The 20664-nt window shown below is 33.9% G+C and overlaps 4 protein-coding genes across 5 annotated transcripts; 2 read left to right on the forward strand and 2 right to left on the reverse strand.

Moving 5' to 3' along the window:
• Positions 1 to 1299: 1299 nt before the first annotated feature.
• On the reverse strand, positions 1300 to 7398 carry LOC115449946 (protein phosphatase 1 regulatory subunit 21). The gene is made up of 8 exons (XM_030177843.2): positions 7196 to 7398; positions 6925 to 7119; positions 6522 to 6659; positions 5868 to 6119; positions 4913 to 4996; positions 4388 to 4711; positions 4199 to 4294; positions 1300 to 3946 (listed from the first exon to the last, which is right to left on the reverse strand). The coding sequence occupies exons 1-8, from the start codon at positions 7259 to 7261 to the stop codon at positions 3800 to 3802; spliced, it is 1302 nt and encodes a 433-aa protein (XP_030033703.1). The 5' UTR covers positions 7262 to 7398; the 3' UTR covers positions 1300 to 3799.
• A 279-nt stretch (positions 7399 to 7677) lies between these two features.
• LOC115449947 (DNA polymerase iota) lies at positions 7678 to 9868 on the forward strand. Of its 2 annotated transcripts, none has more exons than XM_030177845.2 (2): positions 7678 to 7849; positions 7948 to 9868. In XM_030177845.2, exons 1-2 carry the CDS (start codon positions 7839 to 7841, stop codon positions 9755 to 9757), a joined length of 1821 nt encoding a protein of 606 aa, XP_030033705.1. In that variant the 5' UTR covers positions 7678 to 7838; the 3' UTR covers positions 9758 to 9868. The 2 variants fall into 2 exon arrangements, with proteins under 2 accessions (XP_030033705.1, XP_030033704.1); XM_030177844.2 differs by having other exon boundaries at positions 7682 to 7849; positions 7930 to 9868.
• A 354-nt stretch (positions 9869 to 10222) lies between these two features.
• On the reverse strand, positions 10223 to 14798 carry LOC115449945 (conserved oligomeric Golgi complex subunit 2). The gene is made up of 6 exons (XM_030177842.2): positions 14584 to 14798; positions 13469 to 13696; positions 12245 to 13091; positions 11817 to 12022; positions 10846 to 11291; positions 10223 to 10507 (listed from the first exon to the last, which is right to left on the reverse strand). Exons 1-6 carry the CDS (start codon positions 14659 to 14661, stop codon positions 10237 to 10239), a joined length of 2076 nt encoding a protein of 691 aa, XP_030033702.2. The 5' UTR covers positions 14662 to 14798; the 3' UTR covers positions 10223 to 10236.
• Positions 14799 to 15834: 1036 nt separating this feature from the next.
• On the forward strand, positions 15835 to 20272 carry LOC115449943 (odorant receptor Or1). Its single transcript, XM_030177837.2, has 8 exons — positions 15835 to 16392; positions 16480 to 16617; positions 16790 to 16958; positions 17261 to 17361; positions 18178 to 18277; positions 18712 to 18816; positions 19607 to 19762; positions 20132 to 20272. Exons 1-8 carry the CDS (start codon positions 16010 to 16012, stop codon positions 20183 to 20185), a joined length of 1206 nt encoding a protein of 401 aa, XP_030033697.1. The 5' UTR covers positions 15835 to 16009; the 3' UTR covers positions 20186 to 20272.
• Positions 20273 to 20664: the final 392 nt, after the last annotated feature.

Consider the following 20664-nt stretch of genomic DNA (forward strand, 5'->3'; position numbering starts at 1 on the left):
ATTGACAAGTAAAGAATTTAAATTCACGTCTAGTTAGTGATTAGTTTTCGCAGTTGAAAGAAAAACGTAAAAATAATTAATATGCATGGATATGTCGGCCTTTAAAATTTCGTCATATTAAGTTAAGGTGAAACAAAATGTATGAAAAATTGACCTTAAGCTATAACCTTAAGGTGAAGTTTGTTAAGGTATTTGGACTAATTCGTAAGGTACGGCGGTAGCTCATTTCCTATAGGGGCATGTATGGAGATTTTACGGAATAACCAATTAGCGACTTCTATCCAGACTTATTGCCGTTTTTAATAAACAATCCCAATCTCAATCTTCGATCCGATTCCGAGAATTAACCAATCAAAATAACTTATTAGTACGCATGTCAGAAAATCTTTGTTATGATTGGTCCATTCTTGAGATAGGTCGAAAAAAGCGATTGGGATTGTATATTGAAAATGGTAATCTGTTAATAAATAAAAGAAAGTAAACAATAGTATAATATTGAAAACTATTTATTTCCTTAGAATTATAAATACATTATACTAAAATCATTTTATACATATAAATTAATAGTAACATAATATATTCACTACGAACAGTCATTTCCAAAAGATGATTTCGAATATATCGTCCAATCGTTTCATGTAGGTAATAAAAGAAATTGAATTTCAACAATTCTATATCACATATTAGGTTCAAATGAATCACAACTAAATGTTCGTTGGTAGAAAATATTTCATTAGTTTTTTTATTGTAACAAAGTAATATAAAACATGGGGCATAGACATAAGGGTTTTTTACTTTTTAATTCACTGGCATATTAAGTAATTCAATGTGATAATTTTGTACTAGTTTTGGAATATTTACGTATACGTTTGGACGTTATTTATTTCAACAAAATCCGTCCGTATTTAGATCACTATTTGATTAAATATTTTAGTGACAAAGAGAAGAGCTTTAGAAATTGTTTTTCGACGTGGATTTTTATTTTAACATCGTGCAGTGCCAATCTACAAATACTCAAGAAATAATTTGTAAGATAATTGATATAAAAATATGACTTCAAAGTCCTTCGTTATTTCGTACTCATAAACACATTCAAAATTATAGGTTATATTATCGATAAGGACATCTTCGCATAGAATAATAGCATAAAATCAGGGGCATACTCAGAAACTCACAAGATTTGACCCCCATTAGCTGAAATGTTAATTAACTGCAAATGCACAACGGGTTTTATATCACTGACCAAGCCCAGGCATTAAACAAATACTTTTAATTTCTATAAAAACTAGCACAATCTCGTTTTGGTAAATTTATATACTTTCCAGAAAAATGTCAGAAGAAAATTGAACTTCAAAAGTGAAAGGATTAAAGTAGTCAAACATGGATTTAATACAAAGCAATGCATATACCAACATAGTTCAGTGAAAGAAGATAATCGTAAGCATGCATTGATTTAATATGTAAGAAATTGACATTATATAGATGCAAGACCATAATGAATATCATATTCCATAATTCACACACTTGGTCCAATTAAATAAAATAGAAACATATATGTGAATATTGTATTACAAATTTTGCTATCTAAACACCTGGACCATTGCTGACTATAATCGACATTTATTTAGGTCGGTATTATAACGCTTCTCTTTACGTCCAGATGTGGGAATTTACACGTTTGGAGTCCAGCACTATCTATGCTTTAAGTCAGGGTTTCTCAAACTTTTGGCTCCACGATTCGCGTGCCACCATGAGTGCCACACGTGCCTACTAATCATCAAGCCACGTTGTCGCGGAGCCTCTACCCTCAAATAGCGAACCCTTAGGGTACGCGTACCGCACTTTGAGAAACCCTGCGTTTAAAAACCGCGAGCAGAGCATTGCTCAAACTCGATGACATTAAAAAAAAAAATACAAGACAACCGCGAGCAGACCATTGCTCAAACACGATGATATTATATTTCAATAAAATACATTGAATTAATAAAAAAAAAACGAAGGTAGATTTCAAGTAATTTCAACCATATGTCTACAGGCGGTCACTGGCCCCTAGGATATCCCTCTAAATGCATGCCTATGTATGAAACTCAAATATGAATAGATAAGATAGTTAGACAAATGCAAGAGCTAGACAATACGATAAGGGACTCTTAAATATTCCTTTTATTGGGATTATTCTGATTGAAGTATTGATAAAAATCGTTATAAATCTAGATTTCATACAACATGACCGATATAATCTCCATTAATTAGCGCTGGATCCCAAAACGGTTGGAAACTATATAAATAATAATCACTAGCCGATAGTAAAATTAGGCCACATTAATCATACAAAAACCATACTGTGTGCCAGGAATGCGATTTTAAGACTAGACTAAGCTTACATTATAATTTCACGTAAGGAGTTTACACTTTTGTTTTTGGATCAAGTGAAATTTTGTTTATGACTGAGATCAACGAATAAATGTTTCATATAATTGGATTTTTTTTTCGGGCACGACAAATTGACTCTACTGATGGTAAGTGAAATGGGGTCGAATAGAATGTCGACTGACGAGAGACGATTATCCCTGAACAGTCGACACAATTATACTGTATATACACAGGCTGACCCCGGAACGCCACACACTTACATGGGCCACTATGGCGGGTGTTAAAAACTTATGTACGGTGTGAATATAAAGATGATCTTAGATAAGACTTGTAAAGTATAAATACTTAGTAGATTTTTATAATTGAAGGAGCAGAAAAGCAATTTGACAGTAACCATAAACGCCTGTTTTAAGTTAGTACCGTCCCAACGAAACTGTCAGTAGTAAAACTGATTTCATTTTCAAACGCATCACATACGGTGATAGTGCAGAACACCTTTAACTCACAAAATCGAATAATGTCCGATTATAATTCGTGAACAATCGAGCTACATAAATAAAAATAGCACTACAAAGCTATTTACAAGGGAACATTGGATAACACAATATAATTTTACATATTACCAAGTAGCACTTCATGTGTTTCAATGTTAATAAACTTCGATATAAATTCTTTTAAATCATATCTTGGTCAAGATAACACTTTTTTACATTTATACATTGGCAAGGGCGGAACCATGTGGTGAGTTGGGGGGTCTCGATCTCCTACTATATAATCATCTCTTACGACGACGATAAAATATATAATCATACATCATAATGTTATATGTTAGACACATTCATTACAGAAACGTCAAAGTAACTACAGCTTTGAATCGCTAAGCTGCCCATTAAAAACCTCTGTTTCAATGTATTCAAAATATATTCTTAACCCCAATAGATGTGTACTGAATATGGGCACCCAATTAACCTAGCTCCGGAACTGGCTCCGCCGTTGCACTACCAACAATAGACAGACTTACTGTCACTAGAAGATCTTAATCATATTTTACTAAACATGACGCCACTATATTCTGAACTAAATTCAGTCTCAGCATTACGTCTCTTAACTTTACGGACAATGACAAACATACAGATTTCATAAATTTTTATATAACATATAAAACGAAGGTGTTGAGACAGTACAAACTTAAAAAAAAATTGATTAGGTTTTTTGCGTGAACAAACTAAATTTCTAGACAGACAAACCAGCCATGTGTATCTAACGATAGGTAATTAACACCATATTATGTTGTATGTTCTTCGACATTGCCCGTAACAGTTCTTTCGACTACGGGCGTAGACAATATATTAGGGTGAACATCAAAGTCACGTCCTAACTTTGTGGACGATGTCCCCCAACACCCTGACTACGCCCATGTACTATTTTACTTCTTCTTAGTACTGAGCTGATGCTTGAGATGCTGAATCTCGTCGTGCTGCTTCGTGAGCTGCTCGTTGAGTCCGGCCACGTGTTCCGTTAGTACCGACATCTGTTCCTCGTAATTATGCGACGTCGAGTGGAGTTCTTCTTCCTGGGAATAAAACTTGGAATGTTAATAAGATGAAATTACCGTGTACTTAACAAACGTAATAGTTATAATTAAAGAGCAAAATGTAATAAGGCAGTTTGACATGTCAATTATCGAGAAAATGTACTGATTATAAAAAAAAACAAACAATAAAAAACTATCTGTTTTATTTTCTCATACATTATTGAGTAGGTTATTAAAGTATATTCGTAAATAGAAAATTATAGTGGACATATTAAAATAAATGAAACTCACAAGCCTGCTGATGGTATTGTGTTTGTCGCGTAGCGTGTCCTCGTCTGTTTGTTTCTCACGCTCCATCTCGTCGAAACGGAGTCTCAGCAATTCACACTGGAATACACATAATATTATACAAATACAAATAAATGAATGAATGAAAAAATATTGAATGGTTTCCCGAAAGGAGTGAATGAGAGAACTCACCTCTTTGACATAATGTTCAGTCTTACTCTTCAACTCAGCTTTCTCTGCATGCAATTCGCTAATCTTATTCCTAAAGTATGTGATCATCCTCTCTTCTCTTGCTTGCACTTCCTGGTTTAGCAGGAAGGGCACCTCCAGCGACCCTAGGAGTCCCGTGACCCTCCCTTCTGCATCTATGGATGTTTCGTTGAACGAGTTGAAGTCGCCAGAGTCGTGATCTCCCCGTCTCTTCTGCGATGCTGCCACATATTTACTTACTTCGAGTTTGAGGCTCTCATTTTCCATACTCAGCATTTCAAATTCCATTCTTAGTTTTTGGTTTTCCTGAATAGTAGTGAAATTTTATTTTAGATTTCTCTGTATGTTGAAATAAAATAGTGCCAGAAATCTTTTGTTTCAATATTGTATAGGAGTATTATTTTTTATCAATGCACAGAAAATTTTGTCTCAGATAATTATTAACTCGAGAGAATAAGTATGCTGCTTGCCAATACTGTCAATTCAATATATATTGAGTTAACTTACCTGTTCTAATGTATGCACTTTTATACCAAGTTGTTCATTGATATTCAAGTCATCTACGGAACTTAAAGCATCTTCACTGCCAATCTGGAAATTAAGAAAATATTTAAAACTTTTTTTAACTGTGTAATTTTGAAGATTCATAAAATAAAAGTAATCAAATATAATTTTACAACAATAATATTATATGGGAAAGGAAGACGAAATGTGCGCCCATTTTCCAATCAACTTTAATGTGTTTGATATAACAGATAGTGATAAGACAAGTACTTTGAATAAGATTTTTGTTTAGTGACAAAAATATATATATATTTATGTATAAAGAACTTAATTTTTGTTTTATATAAATATATTTATTTTGTCCCTTAAATATAGCCAAATCTATAATTTGTATCATGGATTTGGCATAAGTTAATTTCAAAATTGCATCAACTGAAAACAGTGTATCAATTTAAAAAACAATAACACAGTTATCGGAGCATTCTGTTTTTAGCTATCTTGTTGTTCCAGAAATACAGTAACATGTAATGAAAGGGAATTATTTTTATACTGATTATTACATTGATATGAACAATTGTCAAGTATTGTTGGTATAAATCGGAATCCTTTGAAACTATATTCTCTTTTTATATAGACGCATTCCCAACACACCTAATGATCCAGAAAGAGTTATGACTAACAGGAGATGATTACGCCTTGACAGCTGATATATTATGTCAGCCTGTTTGAAACTTGACATATGTGGTTTTCAGCTTATGTGTATATATATACATAGGCTGATCTGCGAATGTGACACACTTATATTAGCCACCTTGGCAGGTTTACCCACCTTGTGTATAATGGTTATTATTATGGCTACAGACATGCTACCACCAGCAGATGTCTCACAACATTAATACAAAATATACAATTGATTTCATTATTAACTGTAAAAAATAAATAAAAAAACCATAATTACCAAACTGCCACCTTCTGATAAGAAATCTCCATTACAACTAGTTGGTTGACTACTGCTTGGCATATGCACCTTATTTGGAGTGCCGCCAAGCCGATCTTTCTGTGCCTCTTCTAGTGCAAACTGCAACTCTTGGTTTTTATTCCTCAACTTAGCTATTTCACATTTATATCTACTGTCCGTTTCATTTATATGCTTTTGGTAATCTTCTATTGAGGCTGTGAGTTGTGATACTTCAAAGGTTTTGTCTGCAAGCTAACAAAAAGAAAGAAGGACCATTTAGTGACAATAATACAGTAAGGATAAATTTGTATTTATTAAAACAAATACCAAAAAATTATAAAACTCATTCTGTTTGCACCGAAGTAGGCTACCATGGGTTTTGGTTGTTGTGACAATTTAGGGTAAGGGTGCAGCCTATAGGGTAAGGAACTCAGTCTAAAGGTCAGGAAACTGATGAAACCAACATAACCATTGTACTCATTCACAGTGTTTGTTACGATAAAGCATTTTATGACCCAAAAAAAAAACAATGAACATGCAAGCTAATTTAACTGTTATAGGTAAATATAAGAACAAAAATGATAATCAACTGAAATTGAAGTCATATGCCTAATATATGAAAGTTCTGTCTAATATAAGGCAGTTTTTACATACCTGCGATGCATATTGAGCATTTTCAATTATCTTTTTCTGCAACTCCTCTTGTAGTAGTCCAGAATCTAAAGGAGCTGCATTACTGACTGTTGCTTGCTTGTCCTCACCTTTGTGTTTCGACTTCTTTGATAATTTCAACTACCAAAAAGATTTTCATTATTTTTAACACTTTTATTGTAGTGTAATACTTATATAATTAAACAATAATGCTGACATGTTTAATACATTTTATTTTTAAGAGTAACTAATAAGTAAGTCTGATAAAATGTAAATACTAATTGATCGATATGCTATAAATATTAAAAGCATTTAACTTGAAAAGACAGAACACCATTGTAGTTTTTTTAACAGTCTCATCTTTGTTATAGAGTTTCTTTGTGGCGCACGCCGCAGTGTGACTGACCTGCAACGCGTCCAGCTCGTCTTGAAGGACGGACACGCGCTTCGTCAGCTGCTGATTCCTGAACGTCAATGAATCTATCTCCAATTCACCTTTTCGTAAACATTTTTCTTTTTCTTTCAAAGAGTCTCGCAGCTCGTTGGACTTTGCTTGCTCGTCTAGAACGCCTTTTTTCAATACCTTCACATGCACTCGGAGCTGTAAAACGGATGTAAGAAATTAACACTGAATTATTGTTTCGCCGGACGAGCGTCGACCAACATTTGTTACGCACCTTAGAATATTCCGTAGCTAATTTTTGGTATTTAGCCTGTATATCACCGGAAGGCACACCCTCCATGTCTATTTCAGTGGGTCATAACTGTAACATTACTGAATTTAGAAGATATTTATCAGTTTTTGTATTGTATTGAACACCCACTCCGTTTTAGCAACCCACTTTCGTGAAAATGACGTAAAATGTAATGACATTTCGATGACAGTTAGTAATCGACTTTTATGGTAGAAAATTAATATTTTATGTACATACTGCCTTTTATACAACGTTGATACTGACTCTGTAGTATAAAACTTTTAGAACTCGGATAATAAAAAAAAAAAAATGAATTTATCGAAACAATTTCGCAATGATTCAATCAACACGGGCTCAGTGTTGTTAAATCGGGATTTTAAAAATGATTTGAAAAAAAATTAAATTTTAAAATCTTATCATAATCGATTATTTAAAATAATTTGACAGCTGGGTCTGGAAGAATATACATTTTTAAGGCTAACAACATTGTCTCTGTTGATGTGTCGCGATTGTCCAATTTTTAATATCAATATTTTGGATTTTTATGAAAGAAAATTTGTAATTTCTAACTTAATAGTCTAAATTGAATATTTATAAACTTATTACATCTTTCAATGATACGGTCATGGACGATAGGTAAGTTGTTTCCGGGCCATTCGACTCACTGTATCGCAACAGGTAAAACTATGCAAGAACAATGTAAATTGTGTCTAAAGTGTGTTACAATCTTCCAGAAACATGGAATCGAGTAGTTCCACTTACACCGACATCGACGGAGACCACCCAAAGGCTATTATCCACATTGACATAGATTGTTTTTACGCGCAAGTAGAAATGGTGCGAAATCCGGAATTGCGCGGCGCACCGCTCGGCATCCAACAGAAGAACATTGTAGTGACGAGTAATTACGAGGCGAGAAGCTTCGGAGTGAAGAAATGTATGCTCGTGTCGGACGCTATGAAAGTGTGTCCTAATATGAAACTAGTAAATGGCGAAGATTTACACAACTATAGAACAGCATCAAACAAGATTTTTGCAGTTCTACAGTGTTGGAAATGTCCAGTGGAGAAGTTGGGTATGGATGAGAATTTTATTGATGTCACAAATTTAGTTCAGGAAAAGTTAAAGAGTGTAAATACTGCAGGGCTCGCAGTCTCCGGACACACTTACAGCGAACCCAGTATGGAGTGCCCTTGCGGCTGTCACGCTAGACTGAGAATAGCATCACAAATAGCCAGTGAGATGAGGAAGAAAATATTTGACGATTTAGGTTACACAACTTGTGCCGGCATTGCTCACAACAAGTTGTTGGCTAAACTAATCTGTCCATTGCATAAGCCTAATGATCAGACTACTATTTACCCTGAACACGGGACCAGTTTCATGTCCACTCTATCAAGTGTCAGATCCATTCCAAGCATAGGTTCAAAGACCACAGAAACACTTATTTCACACAAAATCATTACCGTGAGTGACTTACAAGAGGCACCACTGGAGGTGCTCAAGAAAATCTTTAGTAGTGATATGGCAGTCAGATTAAAAAACTTAGGTTTAGGTGAAGATAATACTCCCGTAAAGCAAACTGGTAAGCCTCAGAGCATAGGGCTAGAGGACAGCTTCAAGACTGTAAGTGTGAAGAGTGAGGTGGAAGACAAGTTCTCAGCCTTGTTGCAGAGATTGCTTGTCCTCATGAGGGAAGATGGTCGCATTCCAGTTTCACTTAGAGTTACGTTAAGAAAGAGAGATGCTAAAAGGCTGAGCAGTCACAGGGAATCAAGGCAGGCACAGATCTCACCATCTATTTTCACTTTGAACAATGGTTTGTTGACAGTCACTGATGCTGGCCAGCAGAAACTCATGAGCATAGTGATGAGATTATTCAACAAACTAATTGACTTGTCAAAACCATTCCATTTAACTTTAGTGGGACTGGCTTTCACTAAGTTCCAGGAACGTATGACTGGAAGGAGTTCCATAGTTAATTATTTTATGAATGATATTTCCGTCCAATCAGTACTCAACTTACAAAATGATTGTGATACATCTGCTACTTCGATGGATTACTCTGCAGTGTCGCCCAGTAGCAGCACTACAACAGATCTCTCTGATGCTGAAGTGGAGCCTTCACCTAAAAAGCCTAAGAAAGTAAATTGGATAGCAAAACGAAGGTGCCTAGCAAAAGAGGAAGTTGCATCTCCAAGTAAGCTAAAAGTTGGCGAGCTCAGGTTGAACTCAAAGGAGCTGGAGAAGGTTTCAGAACTAAGACTGAACTCCCGTGACAGGTCGCTAACTCCGAGAGCCAGTCCTGCAAAAGATAATTTGTCAGATGCATCTGATTCAATGAAGGACATTGAAGAGGGTGCTTGTGAAGACTGCCCCAGTTATGTTGATAAAGAGGTGTTCAACGCCTTGCCTGACGAAATGCAGCAGGAGCTGAAGGCTATGTGGAAGAACCCCGCTGGTGCAGACAAGCCTAGGAGTAGCCCCAGAAAGAACAAAGCTAAAACAAACACAATAATGAAATATTTCGTTCCACAAAAATAGTATTATTTAAGATTTTATGTTGTTAATCATTTTAAGTGATAAGTGAATGGTTTCTATTTTTTCAAATCATACAATTTTATTCAACTGATCAAAATACATGTTTATGTTAAATCTTTGTTTTTTTGATATCCTGTTACATTACTGCAACATCAAAATTTTAATATGGATAAATGTTAGCTGATTATGGTAATCCAATAAGATTCTTATTGGATTGATAATAATAAATGTTATGTTCTCGAAATTAACTAAGTACAACAAAGCATGTAAGCATTAAAAATATATATTAGGAAAACAAGTACTATGAGATCATGTAATACTTATTATAAAAACTTGAATTCCATTAATGTAATTAAGTGTTTAACAAACAACTATTGTCTACATAAAACCACAAAGAGGTTTTAAAAGCAAACTTTAAAAATTTACTCTTGGAAACTTTTAAAATCAGGATAAACAAAACACAAGTTATACAACTGGATATATCATTTATTATCTATATTTTTTACAGCTTCCGTTACCATATTGGATAAGTCGGTGAATTTTTGAACACTATTTACATTGATTGCCACGGATTCTGCCAGCTGTCCAAAGGACACCACGTCAACGTGTAGTTGAAGGCGGATTTTGTCGCCGTCCGTGACGCCGGCCTCGCTCGGTTGTTGCGACGCCATTTCCCGGATCTGTTTCAGTCTTCTTAACGACTCTTCGGTCTTTTGAACTGAGGTCAGGACGTCTTCTACGTACTTGTAGTAACTGAAAACAGATGACGATAGTTTTGGGTAAAATTTATATTTCCATGGAATAATAATGCAATATAATGCTTTATCATCTATAAATGGTGTCCAATAGCCAACGCTTTTATTTTTGCCTAAAAATAATAACGAAACTGAAATTTTATATGAAATAAAGACATGAACCCAAGGGTGTTTAGAAGGTAATTTAAATCAATAAAAATATCAATACTTCTGCATTTCTCCATAACAGCAAAAGCAAAATACTTAGTTAATAAACATACACATAAAAGCCTTGAACTCAACAAACCAGATACATATAGCAGATAACAAAACAAAATAAAAATAAAAATCACTTACGAAACAGTCATAACATTAAAAAGTTTCTCATATAGTTCCATTAGGAACGTATTATCTAGCCTCTGCGGTGCCTTTTCATGAAACTCTTTCAGAGAGTTGGACACCACGTCGATATAGGCACACGGTCTGGTGGGTACGCTTCGATTAGTCTTCCTATACAATCGCGGTATATCACTCACTTGTTTCAATTGTAAGTTGAAACTATCGTATAGTTCAGTCACGATACATTCCCTTATTTTGTTTATCACTTCAGCGAGAGCCCTCTCTGACGATTGCATACTCTTTTGCAGTAGTTCTTTGTTGTCAATGAATATTTTGTTCTCTACCATATGCAAAAATTCCGGTAGTCGCTGCAACAGTGTCTGTATGTCTATGTATATGCTAATACTGTTGTCAATTAGGGACTTATTTACATTGATAGTTTCTTGTTTTTGTATGATGGGTTTCTGTAAAGTAGATTCATCATTAAAATATGACTCATACATAAATTTTATACCTAATGGAAAATTCCATAGATTTTATTTTTCTTATATAATAAACTAAGAAAGTTCACTAAGTACAAGGATGGATAATTGTATTTTATATGTTTGTGTCCCAAGAAATAAATAAGGAATTTACATTGTGTGATTGTTCTACCCAATTTCCTGTCTATTGACAACATATTATATTTCTCAATATATGCAAGTAGATTGATTTGTAGAGGGGAGATTTTTTCAATAAGAATTACATACAACTGCTTACCATAACAATTTGTTTAAACTATAAAAACTAAATAATGGCAAGGGCTTACGGATCTGTACAGTTCATATTGAGCATACTAAAGATATTTTCTAAATTAAATTCTCTTTAATATCCCATTTCCTACTCTATTTATCTTTATATTCTATTATTACTAATTTACCAAAAAAGAAGTAATTTTCCTTTACTACGAATTGGTCTCAATCTGAAATTATTTAATAAATAACATTTACCTGTGTACAAAACGCAGTAGCCCAGTTGGCGTATCTCGATATTAACTGTAGGGAAAGTTTCCAAAATTTGTGAGCCAGTGCTTCAATATAGACACCATCGGACCAACACTCCTGTATAGCCTTCCAACATTTGTGCGTCTCTCTTAGTACAAAACCGTCATTGTTTTCGGCGACTGGTGTCTTTTGTAAAACTGCTTCGTAACTTCCTAAGTTTGAAACAATTGTAGTAAAATTAATAGAAAAATGTGGTAAGATCTTATATGACTTGAACTCGTCTAGTTTTATATGACTCATAGACATTTAAATTCTTGCATAACAATTATAATGCAACAAACATTGTTTATTCAAGGTATTTAAATGACCTAGTACTAAGAAACATAGTTACATAAGAAGTAGAAAGGTAAAAAATATGTATAAAATAATCTAACCTGCTATCTCCTGAAATCTTATTTGAAAATATACTGGCAAGTTCCATCTCCTCTGAAAACTCTTATACTCTATTGTTCCACGCAGCAACTTTACCGTGTCCTCTGCAGCACAAAGTTCTTCTAATTTCTTTACGAACTGTATACTCTCATTGTATCTCTTAAAGAATATTTGAGGGTTGCCAGGAGCAAAAATAGAAGAAAGATTCACCTCTAATCGACTTTCTACTTCGCACCAAAAACAATTTACTAAAAATCTATATTTCTTAACCAGAAATGCCAGCTTGGAATGTTGTGTTACCATCAATAGTAACTTTAGTTTTGTGTCTAGTAGTGATAATATTTGATTGTAAATTCCTTGAAGGCCTTCCTTACACCTCTGCATTGATGATTCATTGATTATATCTTGTAATAATGGTGCAACGGCTTGTTTCCGTATCAACATTTCTGTTTCGCTAACACGGTCCAAAGTGGCCAATGTTATTAATGCTTTAAGAAGGTTTTCTTCATCGCTGTTATTCCAAAATTGAAAAAGCAAATCATTTAAGGTCCTTATTAACCTTTCTTCCATTTCATTGAACTGAGTTTTATGTTCAGCTTTTACTAAACTCTCACATTTTGTGATGGAGAATTTGAGTTGGTTGTACTGCATTGCAGCACGGTCTGCTAAGGCAATTTGCTCATGTTTTTTCTTTTCAGAAATATTGTGCAGTACATTGTCTAATGTCTTTAGACTGTTGACAGTTTGGCTGTAGTATTTGAGGAGCTGTTTCTTCTTCTGCAGTCCATGCCGTTGATTCATCCACATGGACAACTCTTTCATGGCATCTTCTAGACATTGTTTTACACTCTGAAAAATAATTGGTGGTTAATATATCTCTGATGATTTTTTTAAAAAGGGGTACAAATATTTTATTATTCTCCCATTAAACTGAAATTATTTTTACATACAGACAGAAAATATTGTACTTTACCTATCTATTACGAAGCCTTTTTTTAAAATGCTAGTTTTCCAATTTAGAAAACAAGTACAAAATCCCATGTTATATTTGTCTGTCTATCTATCTGAATGTAATAGATTTAAAACTGCCAAACGGATTTCAATGATAGTTCATGACCCTGGGAATGGCACAGGAGAACAAGCAAATCAAAGTTGATTTAAAAAAGAAAGTATTTACTATTCGTACAGACTATGAGTAAATTACTAATAAAAGTTATACAACTTACAAGAACTTCCTCGTTTAAATGTCCCAATGGCACCTGAACTTTAAGTATAGCCTTGTCAAACCCAATGAGTGTAGCACACAAGTTGACAAAGTTTGCATAGTCCTTGTTGATCAGCTCAATCATGGCCAACCGTAAGATTTTGAGATACATTCCGAGGTCATCCCGCATTGTCTCCAGGGATGCCATGTTCTGGTGTTCCTCCAGGAAGTTGTCCACTGAGAAGTTTGTCTGAAAAGTATTTAGTTGAAAAAAAGAATTTTAAAGTTGGCTTTAATCCTTTTCAATGGAACCTCGTTATATAGTGTAATGTTTCATAAATGCCAATGAAATCAATATTTTCTTCATGAGATATTTATTATTCTCAGGTTGTGTTGTGACATGTTGGTTACAGTATATTGTATGATAGTTATAACGATTTACAAGTAAAACAAAGATGACCATGTACTGATAGTTAATATTGCTATTTTTCTTAACTTAGTAATTATAGACAATATAGGCTACATAATAACAAAAAATAATCTATGAATGTTATCATGATGGAGTTGTTACATTATCAGTCAAATGTTACCAATACATAGCATTTATAAAAACTAAACTTTTTGTAACAATTGAATGCAGAACTGTTATCTTAATAGTGTTTAATTTGATCAATAAAATACTATTCAAGAGTTAATATGAAATAAACTTGAAGGTTACAAAAACTAATCTAAAACAATATTTTTGTTTACCATACCCTAAAATTAAATAGGGCGATGTTTAGTTTATTGATGACATCACCATGACCTTAAATTGTATACAAAATAGCAGTTTCAATTAAGGGCTTCAGTTAAATAAGGAATTTGGACATTTAAAATATGATGGATTATATATTATTTATTATGTATTGATTTTATATACAATGCATAGCAATAAAAGTCGGCAGCAAAGCTTGACGTGTCCTCGGATACATGAAGAATGATAAATACTAAACATTACACTTCCAAGAAAATCAAACATTATTTACTATTACCAGTCATTGAATTATATAATTTGAAATGCTCATTACGCAGTTAAATCTACCTTATATCCATAAAACAATGCGTTGTACATTAAATACAATAAAAATACGAAAATACCTTGACGAAATCATTGCGGTCAAAGCACAAGCCCCGAGGGGCTGGCGGCAATGTAAATTCCATACTATCATTCTCCATGCTAACGTAGCAATATCATCTTATTACAAAGGCACCATTATTGAGAGGAATTGTTTGTAAAATAATAGTTTATCTATTTAGATCGTTCCGTACACCCGCGGCGAACATTTTGACTTGACAGCACTAGTGACGTAAGGCTGACACATCACACGTCAAGTATTTTATTCGGATACATACTCAGATATATAATATACTAAGAAAAAATAAAATGATTATACATTAATATGATACACAAAATATCATTAATATTTTGTAATCATTAGATGTAAAAAAAAATATATATAATTACGATATAAACGGGTTGACATGCATTTGAATATGTATAGTTGTTCTCGATTATTCATAAGCTAGATTGAATTTTAACAAAAGCTATTGACTGGACTGAAATCAAAACCGGAATCAGGCGTTCCAGTGTTCACTGCGTTCATATGCCATCACTTGATTTTGGGTTTTGGTCCCTGAAACAATAGTTTTCCAAATGTCCTTGTTCTGTTTCAGCCCTCGCCAGTTACTGACTTGAAGTTGATGCAGGTCAGGCCGTTATCAATGCAACTATTCGTCTTTAACGCTTCGAATGCTTCGATCATCTCCCATGCACGTAAGATTAAGGCGGTACCCTTGAAGTTACCCTTTGTCTAGAAACTACTGCTTAACTACATACAATAATGAATGAATACAGAACTATAGAAAGCACCTTTAAACATTCACTAAATCTGCGGAAGTGTGCGTCATCAATACCTACTTATTTGTAAAAAGAAGATAGTGTGGTGTAGCAAAATTGTTAGGTGACAATTACCTGTATATCAATGTATTGGGACACAAAGCTTTAAAATAATTTATAGTCTAGGAACCTTTGTCTGTGGGCTGTGAGTGCCTTTGGAGATAGCACTCATTTAGAAATATTTATATTATTATTGTATTATTTATATAAATACATAAGCCCTCGGTGTGTAGCTAAGCAGGTAGGTACATATAAATAAAGTATTCATGATATACTTTAATACTTAAAGGATAAAAAATATTATACTAAAATGATAACATAACTGTATTTATATATATTTATTTCAAGTAATGTAATTAATTTCTAATAGCTATCCAATTCAGGTAATTAGTATTTAGAAACATACGAAAACAAAGAAATAATTAAATTACAATTTTCCAATCAAGTACGCTATTTGTGAAAGTAAACTACTGGTAATTTGATGTGATTACATAAACACTATTCAATCCGTTTCACTATGCAGATTGTCCGATACACGCCAATTACTCCATAATTTTCATCGTTTCAATGTGATTGTTTCCAACCCGTTAGGTACATTAAAATAATTACAGATATTGGACATTGGAAATGGATGTCTGTATTATGTATTTAGCAGTGTCTGAACAACTGACGATGACTCTAAATTCTGAAGATCTATACCTCAATAGAGCCAAATTCGTAATGAAATTTTTGGGTGTATGGGTCCCACCTAATGACGAAAATATTATCCGAAAATTGTACAGATATTTTATGATATCATTACAATATCTGTTTTTAATATTTCAAATTATTTATATTATTCAAGTATGGGGTGATCTCGAGGCGGTATCTCAAGCGTCTTACCTGTTGTTCACGCAAGCTTGCCTTTGTTTCAAAGTTACTGTGTTCCATGTCAATGTAGATTTACTAAAAGAGCTCTTGCTTCAAATGAATGGAGAGACATTCAGAGCGCAGTCTTTCGATCACGAGAAGTAAGTATTTTTATTATTTTTAGTTATCGTCCAAATAATTTTCACCAGATATATTTATTACTCCATAATATAATCATTTTTATGCAGAATTTTGGAATCTCAAGCTGCTCGGATTAAAAGGCTCTTATTGGCATTTATGATAAGCTCTCAACTGACTTGCGGGATGTGGGCTGTGAAGCCGTTGTTTGACGACGTTGGCAGCAGAAAATTTCCTTTCGATATGTGGTAAGCATGATGATGGGTATAATGGTAAAGTACAGAAAGGACTGTCAAATTAGAGACGCAACCGCAAATACTTATTTAGCAACGCAAAAAAATCGACACTAGGTAGTCTTTTTATTTTGATTTATATGTAAAGGTATGTATTTTGTTTACTAATTATTTTGATCTGTTGTAGGATGCCGGTAACTCCAGAAAGTTCGCCGCATTACCACATAGGTTACACTTTCCAGCTTGTTACAATTTGTATGAGCGCCTATATGTATTTTGGAGTGGACAGCGTTGCTCTATCCTCCGTTATTTTTGGCTGCGCCCAGATTGAAATTATTAAGGACAAACTTATGAGTGTCGGTTATCTTTACTTTTACTCATTGTGTTTTAGAATCCATACTAATATTATAAATGCAAAAGTTAGGATGTTTGTTACTCAATCAAACTAGAACAACTGAACGAATTTGGATTAAATTTGGCACAGAGATAGTAGATATACGAGTATTATATTCTTGAATAGCTTATAGGCTACTTTTTATTCCGGAAAAACTTTTGCACGATCGCGAAGACACGGGCAAAACCAGTGAATTATAAAATAAATTAAAAAAAATACAATTTCACCTCCATAACACGTACACGTATTCATTTCTGATTTCAGATTCAACCGGTAGATAAAAATGCGAATGATGCGATTAATGCTTTTAGTGATAACTATCAACAATTAGTGAATTGCATCAAACACCATCAAGCTATAGTTAGGTAAGCTAGACGAGTATTGTAAATTACTACCCAGAAAAGAATAAAAGCAATAGCTACCTACCAATTAATAATTAACAGGAACGTATTGATGAGGTTGATGGCTGGCATCATACTCGTGAACGGGTACTCCTTGTGGACTGTTCTACCGCTTTTGCTTATTATATCAAAATACTAGGGTTTAATATTGGAGAACTTCAGATTCAATTATTTCATGATTCTTGAGAGGGTTGTGCAGTTATATGAGAATTCAAAAATATGGCCTATTTTGAGAGTATATAAATGAACTGCTTTAAACAATACTAAGATTTTTGTCTTTTTTCTTTGTATCATACGAATGTTAACTGATTTCGAAAAGAGTAACACTACTGTTTCTTGTTCATTTTTCTCCGGTGAGAACTGCTTTTCGAACTGGTGGTAGAGTTAATATTGACGGAATCTAAACAATGTATAGCATTTTATAGCTGCAAATAAGTTTCATTTCAGTTAATTGAATTATTTATTTATTTATTTATTTGGACAACCAACAAAACATACACCATACATAACTATTTGTAACATTACAGTAAGTAATTGCTGCAGTGCAGTTTTAATTACAGGCTGTCACAGCATGAACATATTATTATATAGTATTAGTATAATATAGAAGCCGTTTACACCCCTGTAATAATTTATAGGGGTTCAAACGGCTTGCTCGAACGGAATGGCATTTAATTTCAGGTTATTACTTACTGCCTACTCTCTGTACCTAGATAATTCAAACATTATGATAATGTTTATTAGGTATATAAAATGGAATAATTTTATTTTATATTTCAGATTCACTGACACGGTTGAAAATGCGTACCACACGTTCTTGCTGTTTCAATTAGTCGGTAGCGTCGGAATTATTTGCATGTCGGCTCTTAGAATTTTAGTTGTGAGTCGATTACAGATCTAAATACATTATGATTATTATTAGATATGTCCACGTAACATTAGCGGACCTAGATATTAATCATAAAAATTATGAATATTTAAAAGGTTGCAAAATTAGGTCTAAATCCCGGGTCGGGCAGTGTTTTGTTTTTTTTTTTTGGTCTACGTCGTCTCAAGCTGCGCAGACATCCACCCCGTGTCCATCCACGGGTTGGACAGATGAACTCCTAAAAGTCGCAGGGTCGCTGGATGCGGGCCGCTTCTAATAAGTCGATCTGGTAATTTTTGGAAAAGGCCCATGTTCAGCAGTGGATATCCTGCGGCTGATGATGATGATAATGATGATAGCTTTCACCTCATATCGTATTCCAATTAGCTTTAGAGAATACCGTAAAAATAGTCTGTACCTTTAGCAGAATGAATTGAACTTGGCAGGTGGATCCGCGAAGTATGCAGTTTTTCTCCATAGTAAGTTATTTGTCGGTTATGATAAGCCAGTTATTCGTGAGTTGTTGGTGCGGACACGAGCTTACAGCCACTGTGAGTATGTGTATGGTGCAACTTAAACGCGAGTTCAATGTTTCCCCCCCCTGTACAACAGAGGAGAGTTTAGCCGGTAGCTCTACATAGAGTATACTTAGCAAAGAGTATGTCAATTGCATGTTTTTTTCTTAATATTATTAGTATTAAATTGGCTTTTCTCTTTCAAACCTACCTATGGGGCCGTTCAAGTATTACGTAATGCAATTTGGGGGGAGGGGGTGTCTTGTAAAACTTTACGATGTGTTACAGGGGCAGGAGGCGGGGCTCGTACAACGCGTTACGTAACATTGTTTTTTTATTTTTAAACAATAACATATTTTAGCGACTTTCCGGTACTTTGCCTATCATAATTGTGAATATTAGAAAAAAATTGTCACTTTACAGTTACATAACTTTTGGAGTGGGGGGGGGGGGTCCCGTACAGGAAACGTTACAGCACGTTACACGGAAAGGTGGGGGAGTCAAAAATCTTCAGAAATTGCGTTACGTAATACTTGAACGGCCCCTATCTTATAAATGAGATATGATGCAGGTTCAAGACAGCTTTGTTATACCTAAAGACTTGCCAGGCTTCATTGCTCGGCATTATCAATTTGCTGTCAAACTTGTACACGGAAATTGCAGTGCCTAGTGGGAACTAGTGACTCTTTAGTTTTTAGGGTTTACTGACTGTTGGGATCAGTTTTAATTATAAAATAGAAACTTTAACTGACAAATGTAGATGCCTATTTATCAAAGCAGTTTGACTTGGGCATATTTCAAATGCTTATTTCTTTTTATTCTTTAGAGTGAAGATTTACACACAACTCTCTATATGTGTGCTTGGAAAGATCAAAACACCAAGTTTCAGAAAGAATTGTGCTTTGCGATGTTGCGCATGAGTCGCCCGTTGGTCCTTCGAGCCGGGCACTATATTGCTCTTTCGAGGCAAACTTTTATAATGGTAAGGATTTGCAGTACATTCTGCGTCTTTTTTTTATATCGAATTTGTTTGAAAAAGTTCTGTTTAAAAGTATAAGTCAGAAATTGAGATTTACATATAAAAAGTTCTGAACTTCTGTTTAAGTGTAGGTCAGAAATCTATAATTACATAAAAAGAGTTCGAGATTTAAAAAGCAATTTAATTAAAATAGTTTATTGTTTTATGTGATGCATATTCAGGTCGCGCATGTAGTAAAATGTTTTCCTATGTCTTTCTAAAAAATTGCGTGATAAAAGTAATTTAGGTGTAAGTTTTAATACATTGCATTAGTACGATAGTATTTTACCCTTGTACGTGGGATTTAAATACTTGTAAATATATTATTTTCAGATACTCCGCATGTCGTACTCGTATTTTGCAGTGCTGAATCAAACAGTGAATTAAACTGGTGGAAATGTAGAAACGCACTTTTTCTTTTGTGTAGGAAAATTTACTTTATTGTAGTAGGTATCTAAATAACAATAAAGAACTAAGAACCGTGTTGTCTTTTTATTTATTTATGTATAATTAAATAATAACATTGTTAAGGAAATGGAACTATTTAACCGACTTTTATTTGTTTCATGAGAGGTATGAAGCTTCATCATTTAGATAATTTTCGGATTTTAAGTAGGTACTAGGTGTTTCTCGCGCCTTAGTATGAAAGCGCCATCTTTTTATAAAATCTGATGAAAATATTCCATTATTTCCCATGGGAGCAAATTACCGGAATAAAACAATAGCCTATATGTTAATCTAGGACATGGTGTACTCGTGTCCCAAATTCTATCCAAATGATAAACATACAGATATTTAAACATTTTCACATACTTTCCCATTTATAACATGAGTAAATAGTAAGAATTAGATAAGATTGGCTTAGT

This window comes from Manduca sexta, chromosome 13 (genome assembly GCF_014839805.1).
Source record: "Manduca sexta isolate Smith_Timp_Sample1 chromosome 13, JHU_Msex_v1.0, whole genome shotgun sequence".
NCBI classification, from domain to species: Eukaryota; Metazoa; Arthropoda; class Insecta; order Lepidoptera; family Sphingidae; genus Manduca; species Manduca sexta.

Coding starts and splice junctions, on each gene's coding strand:
- LOC115449946 (XM_030177843.2), bottom strand. CDS start 7,261: ATGGAGGGTGTGCCTTCCGGTGATATACAGGCTAAATACCAAAAATTA. Junction 6,660..6,924: donor ACGAGCTGGACGCGTTGCAG/GTCAGTCACACT, acceptor TCTTTTTGGTAG/TTGAAATTATCAAAGAAGTC. Junction 6,120..6,521: donor ATGCTCAATATGCATCGCAG/GTATGTAAAAAC, acceptor TCTTTTTGTTAG/CTTGCAGACAAAACCTTTGA.
- LOC115449945 (XM_030177842.2), bottom strand. CDS start 14,661: ATGGAGAATGATAGTATGGAATTTACATTGCCGCCAGCCCCTCGGGGC. Junction 13,092..13,468: donor ATTTAAACGAGGAAGTTCTT/GTAAGTTGTATA, acceptor ATTATTTTTCAG/AGTGTAAAACAATGTCTAGA. Junction 11,292..11,816: donor CTACTGCGTTTTGTACACAG/GTAAATGTTATT, acceptor TCTACTTTACAG/AAACCCATCATACAAAAACA.
- LOC115449943 (XM_030177837.2), top strand. CDS start 16,010: ATGGATGTCTGTATTATGTATTTAGCAGTGTCTGAACAACTGACGATG. Junction 16,393..16,479: donor CAGTCTTTCGATCACGAGAA/GTAAGTATTTTT, acceptor ATTTTTATGCAG/AATTTTGGAATCTCAAGCTG. Junction 17,362..18,177: donor CACCATCAAGCTATAGTTAG/GTAAGCTAGACG, acceptor TTTATATTTCAG/ATTCACTGACACGGTTGAAA.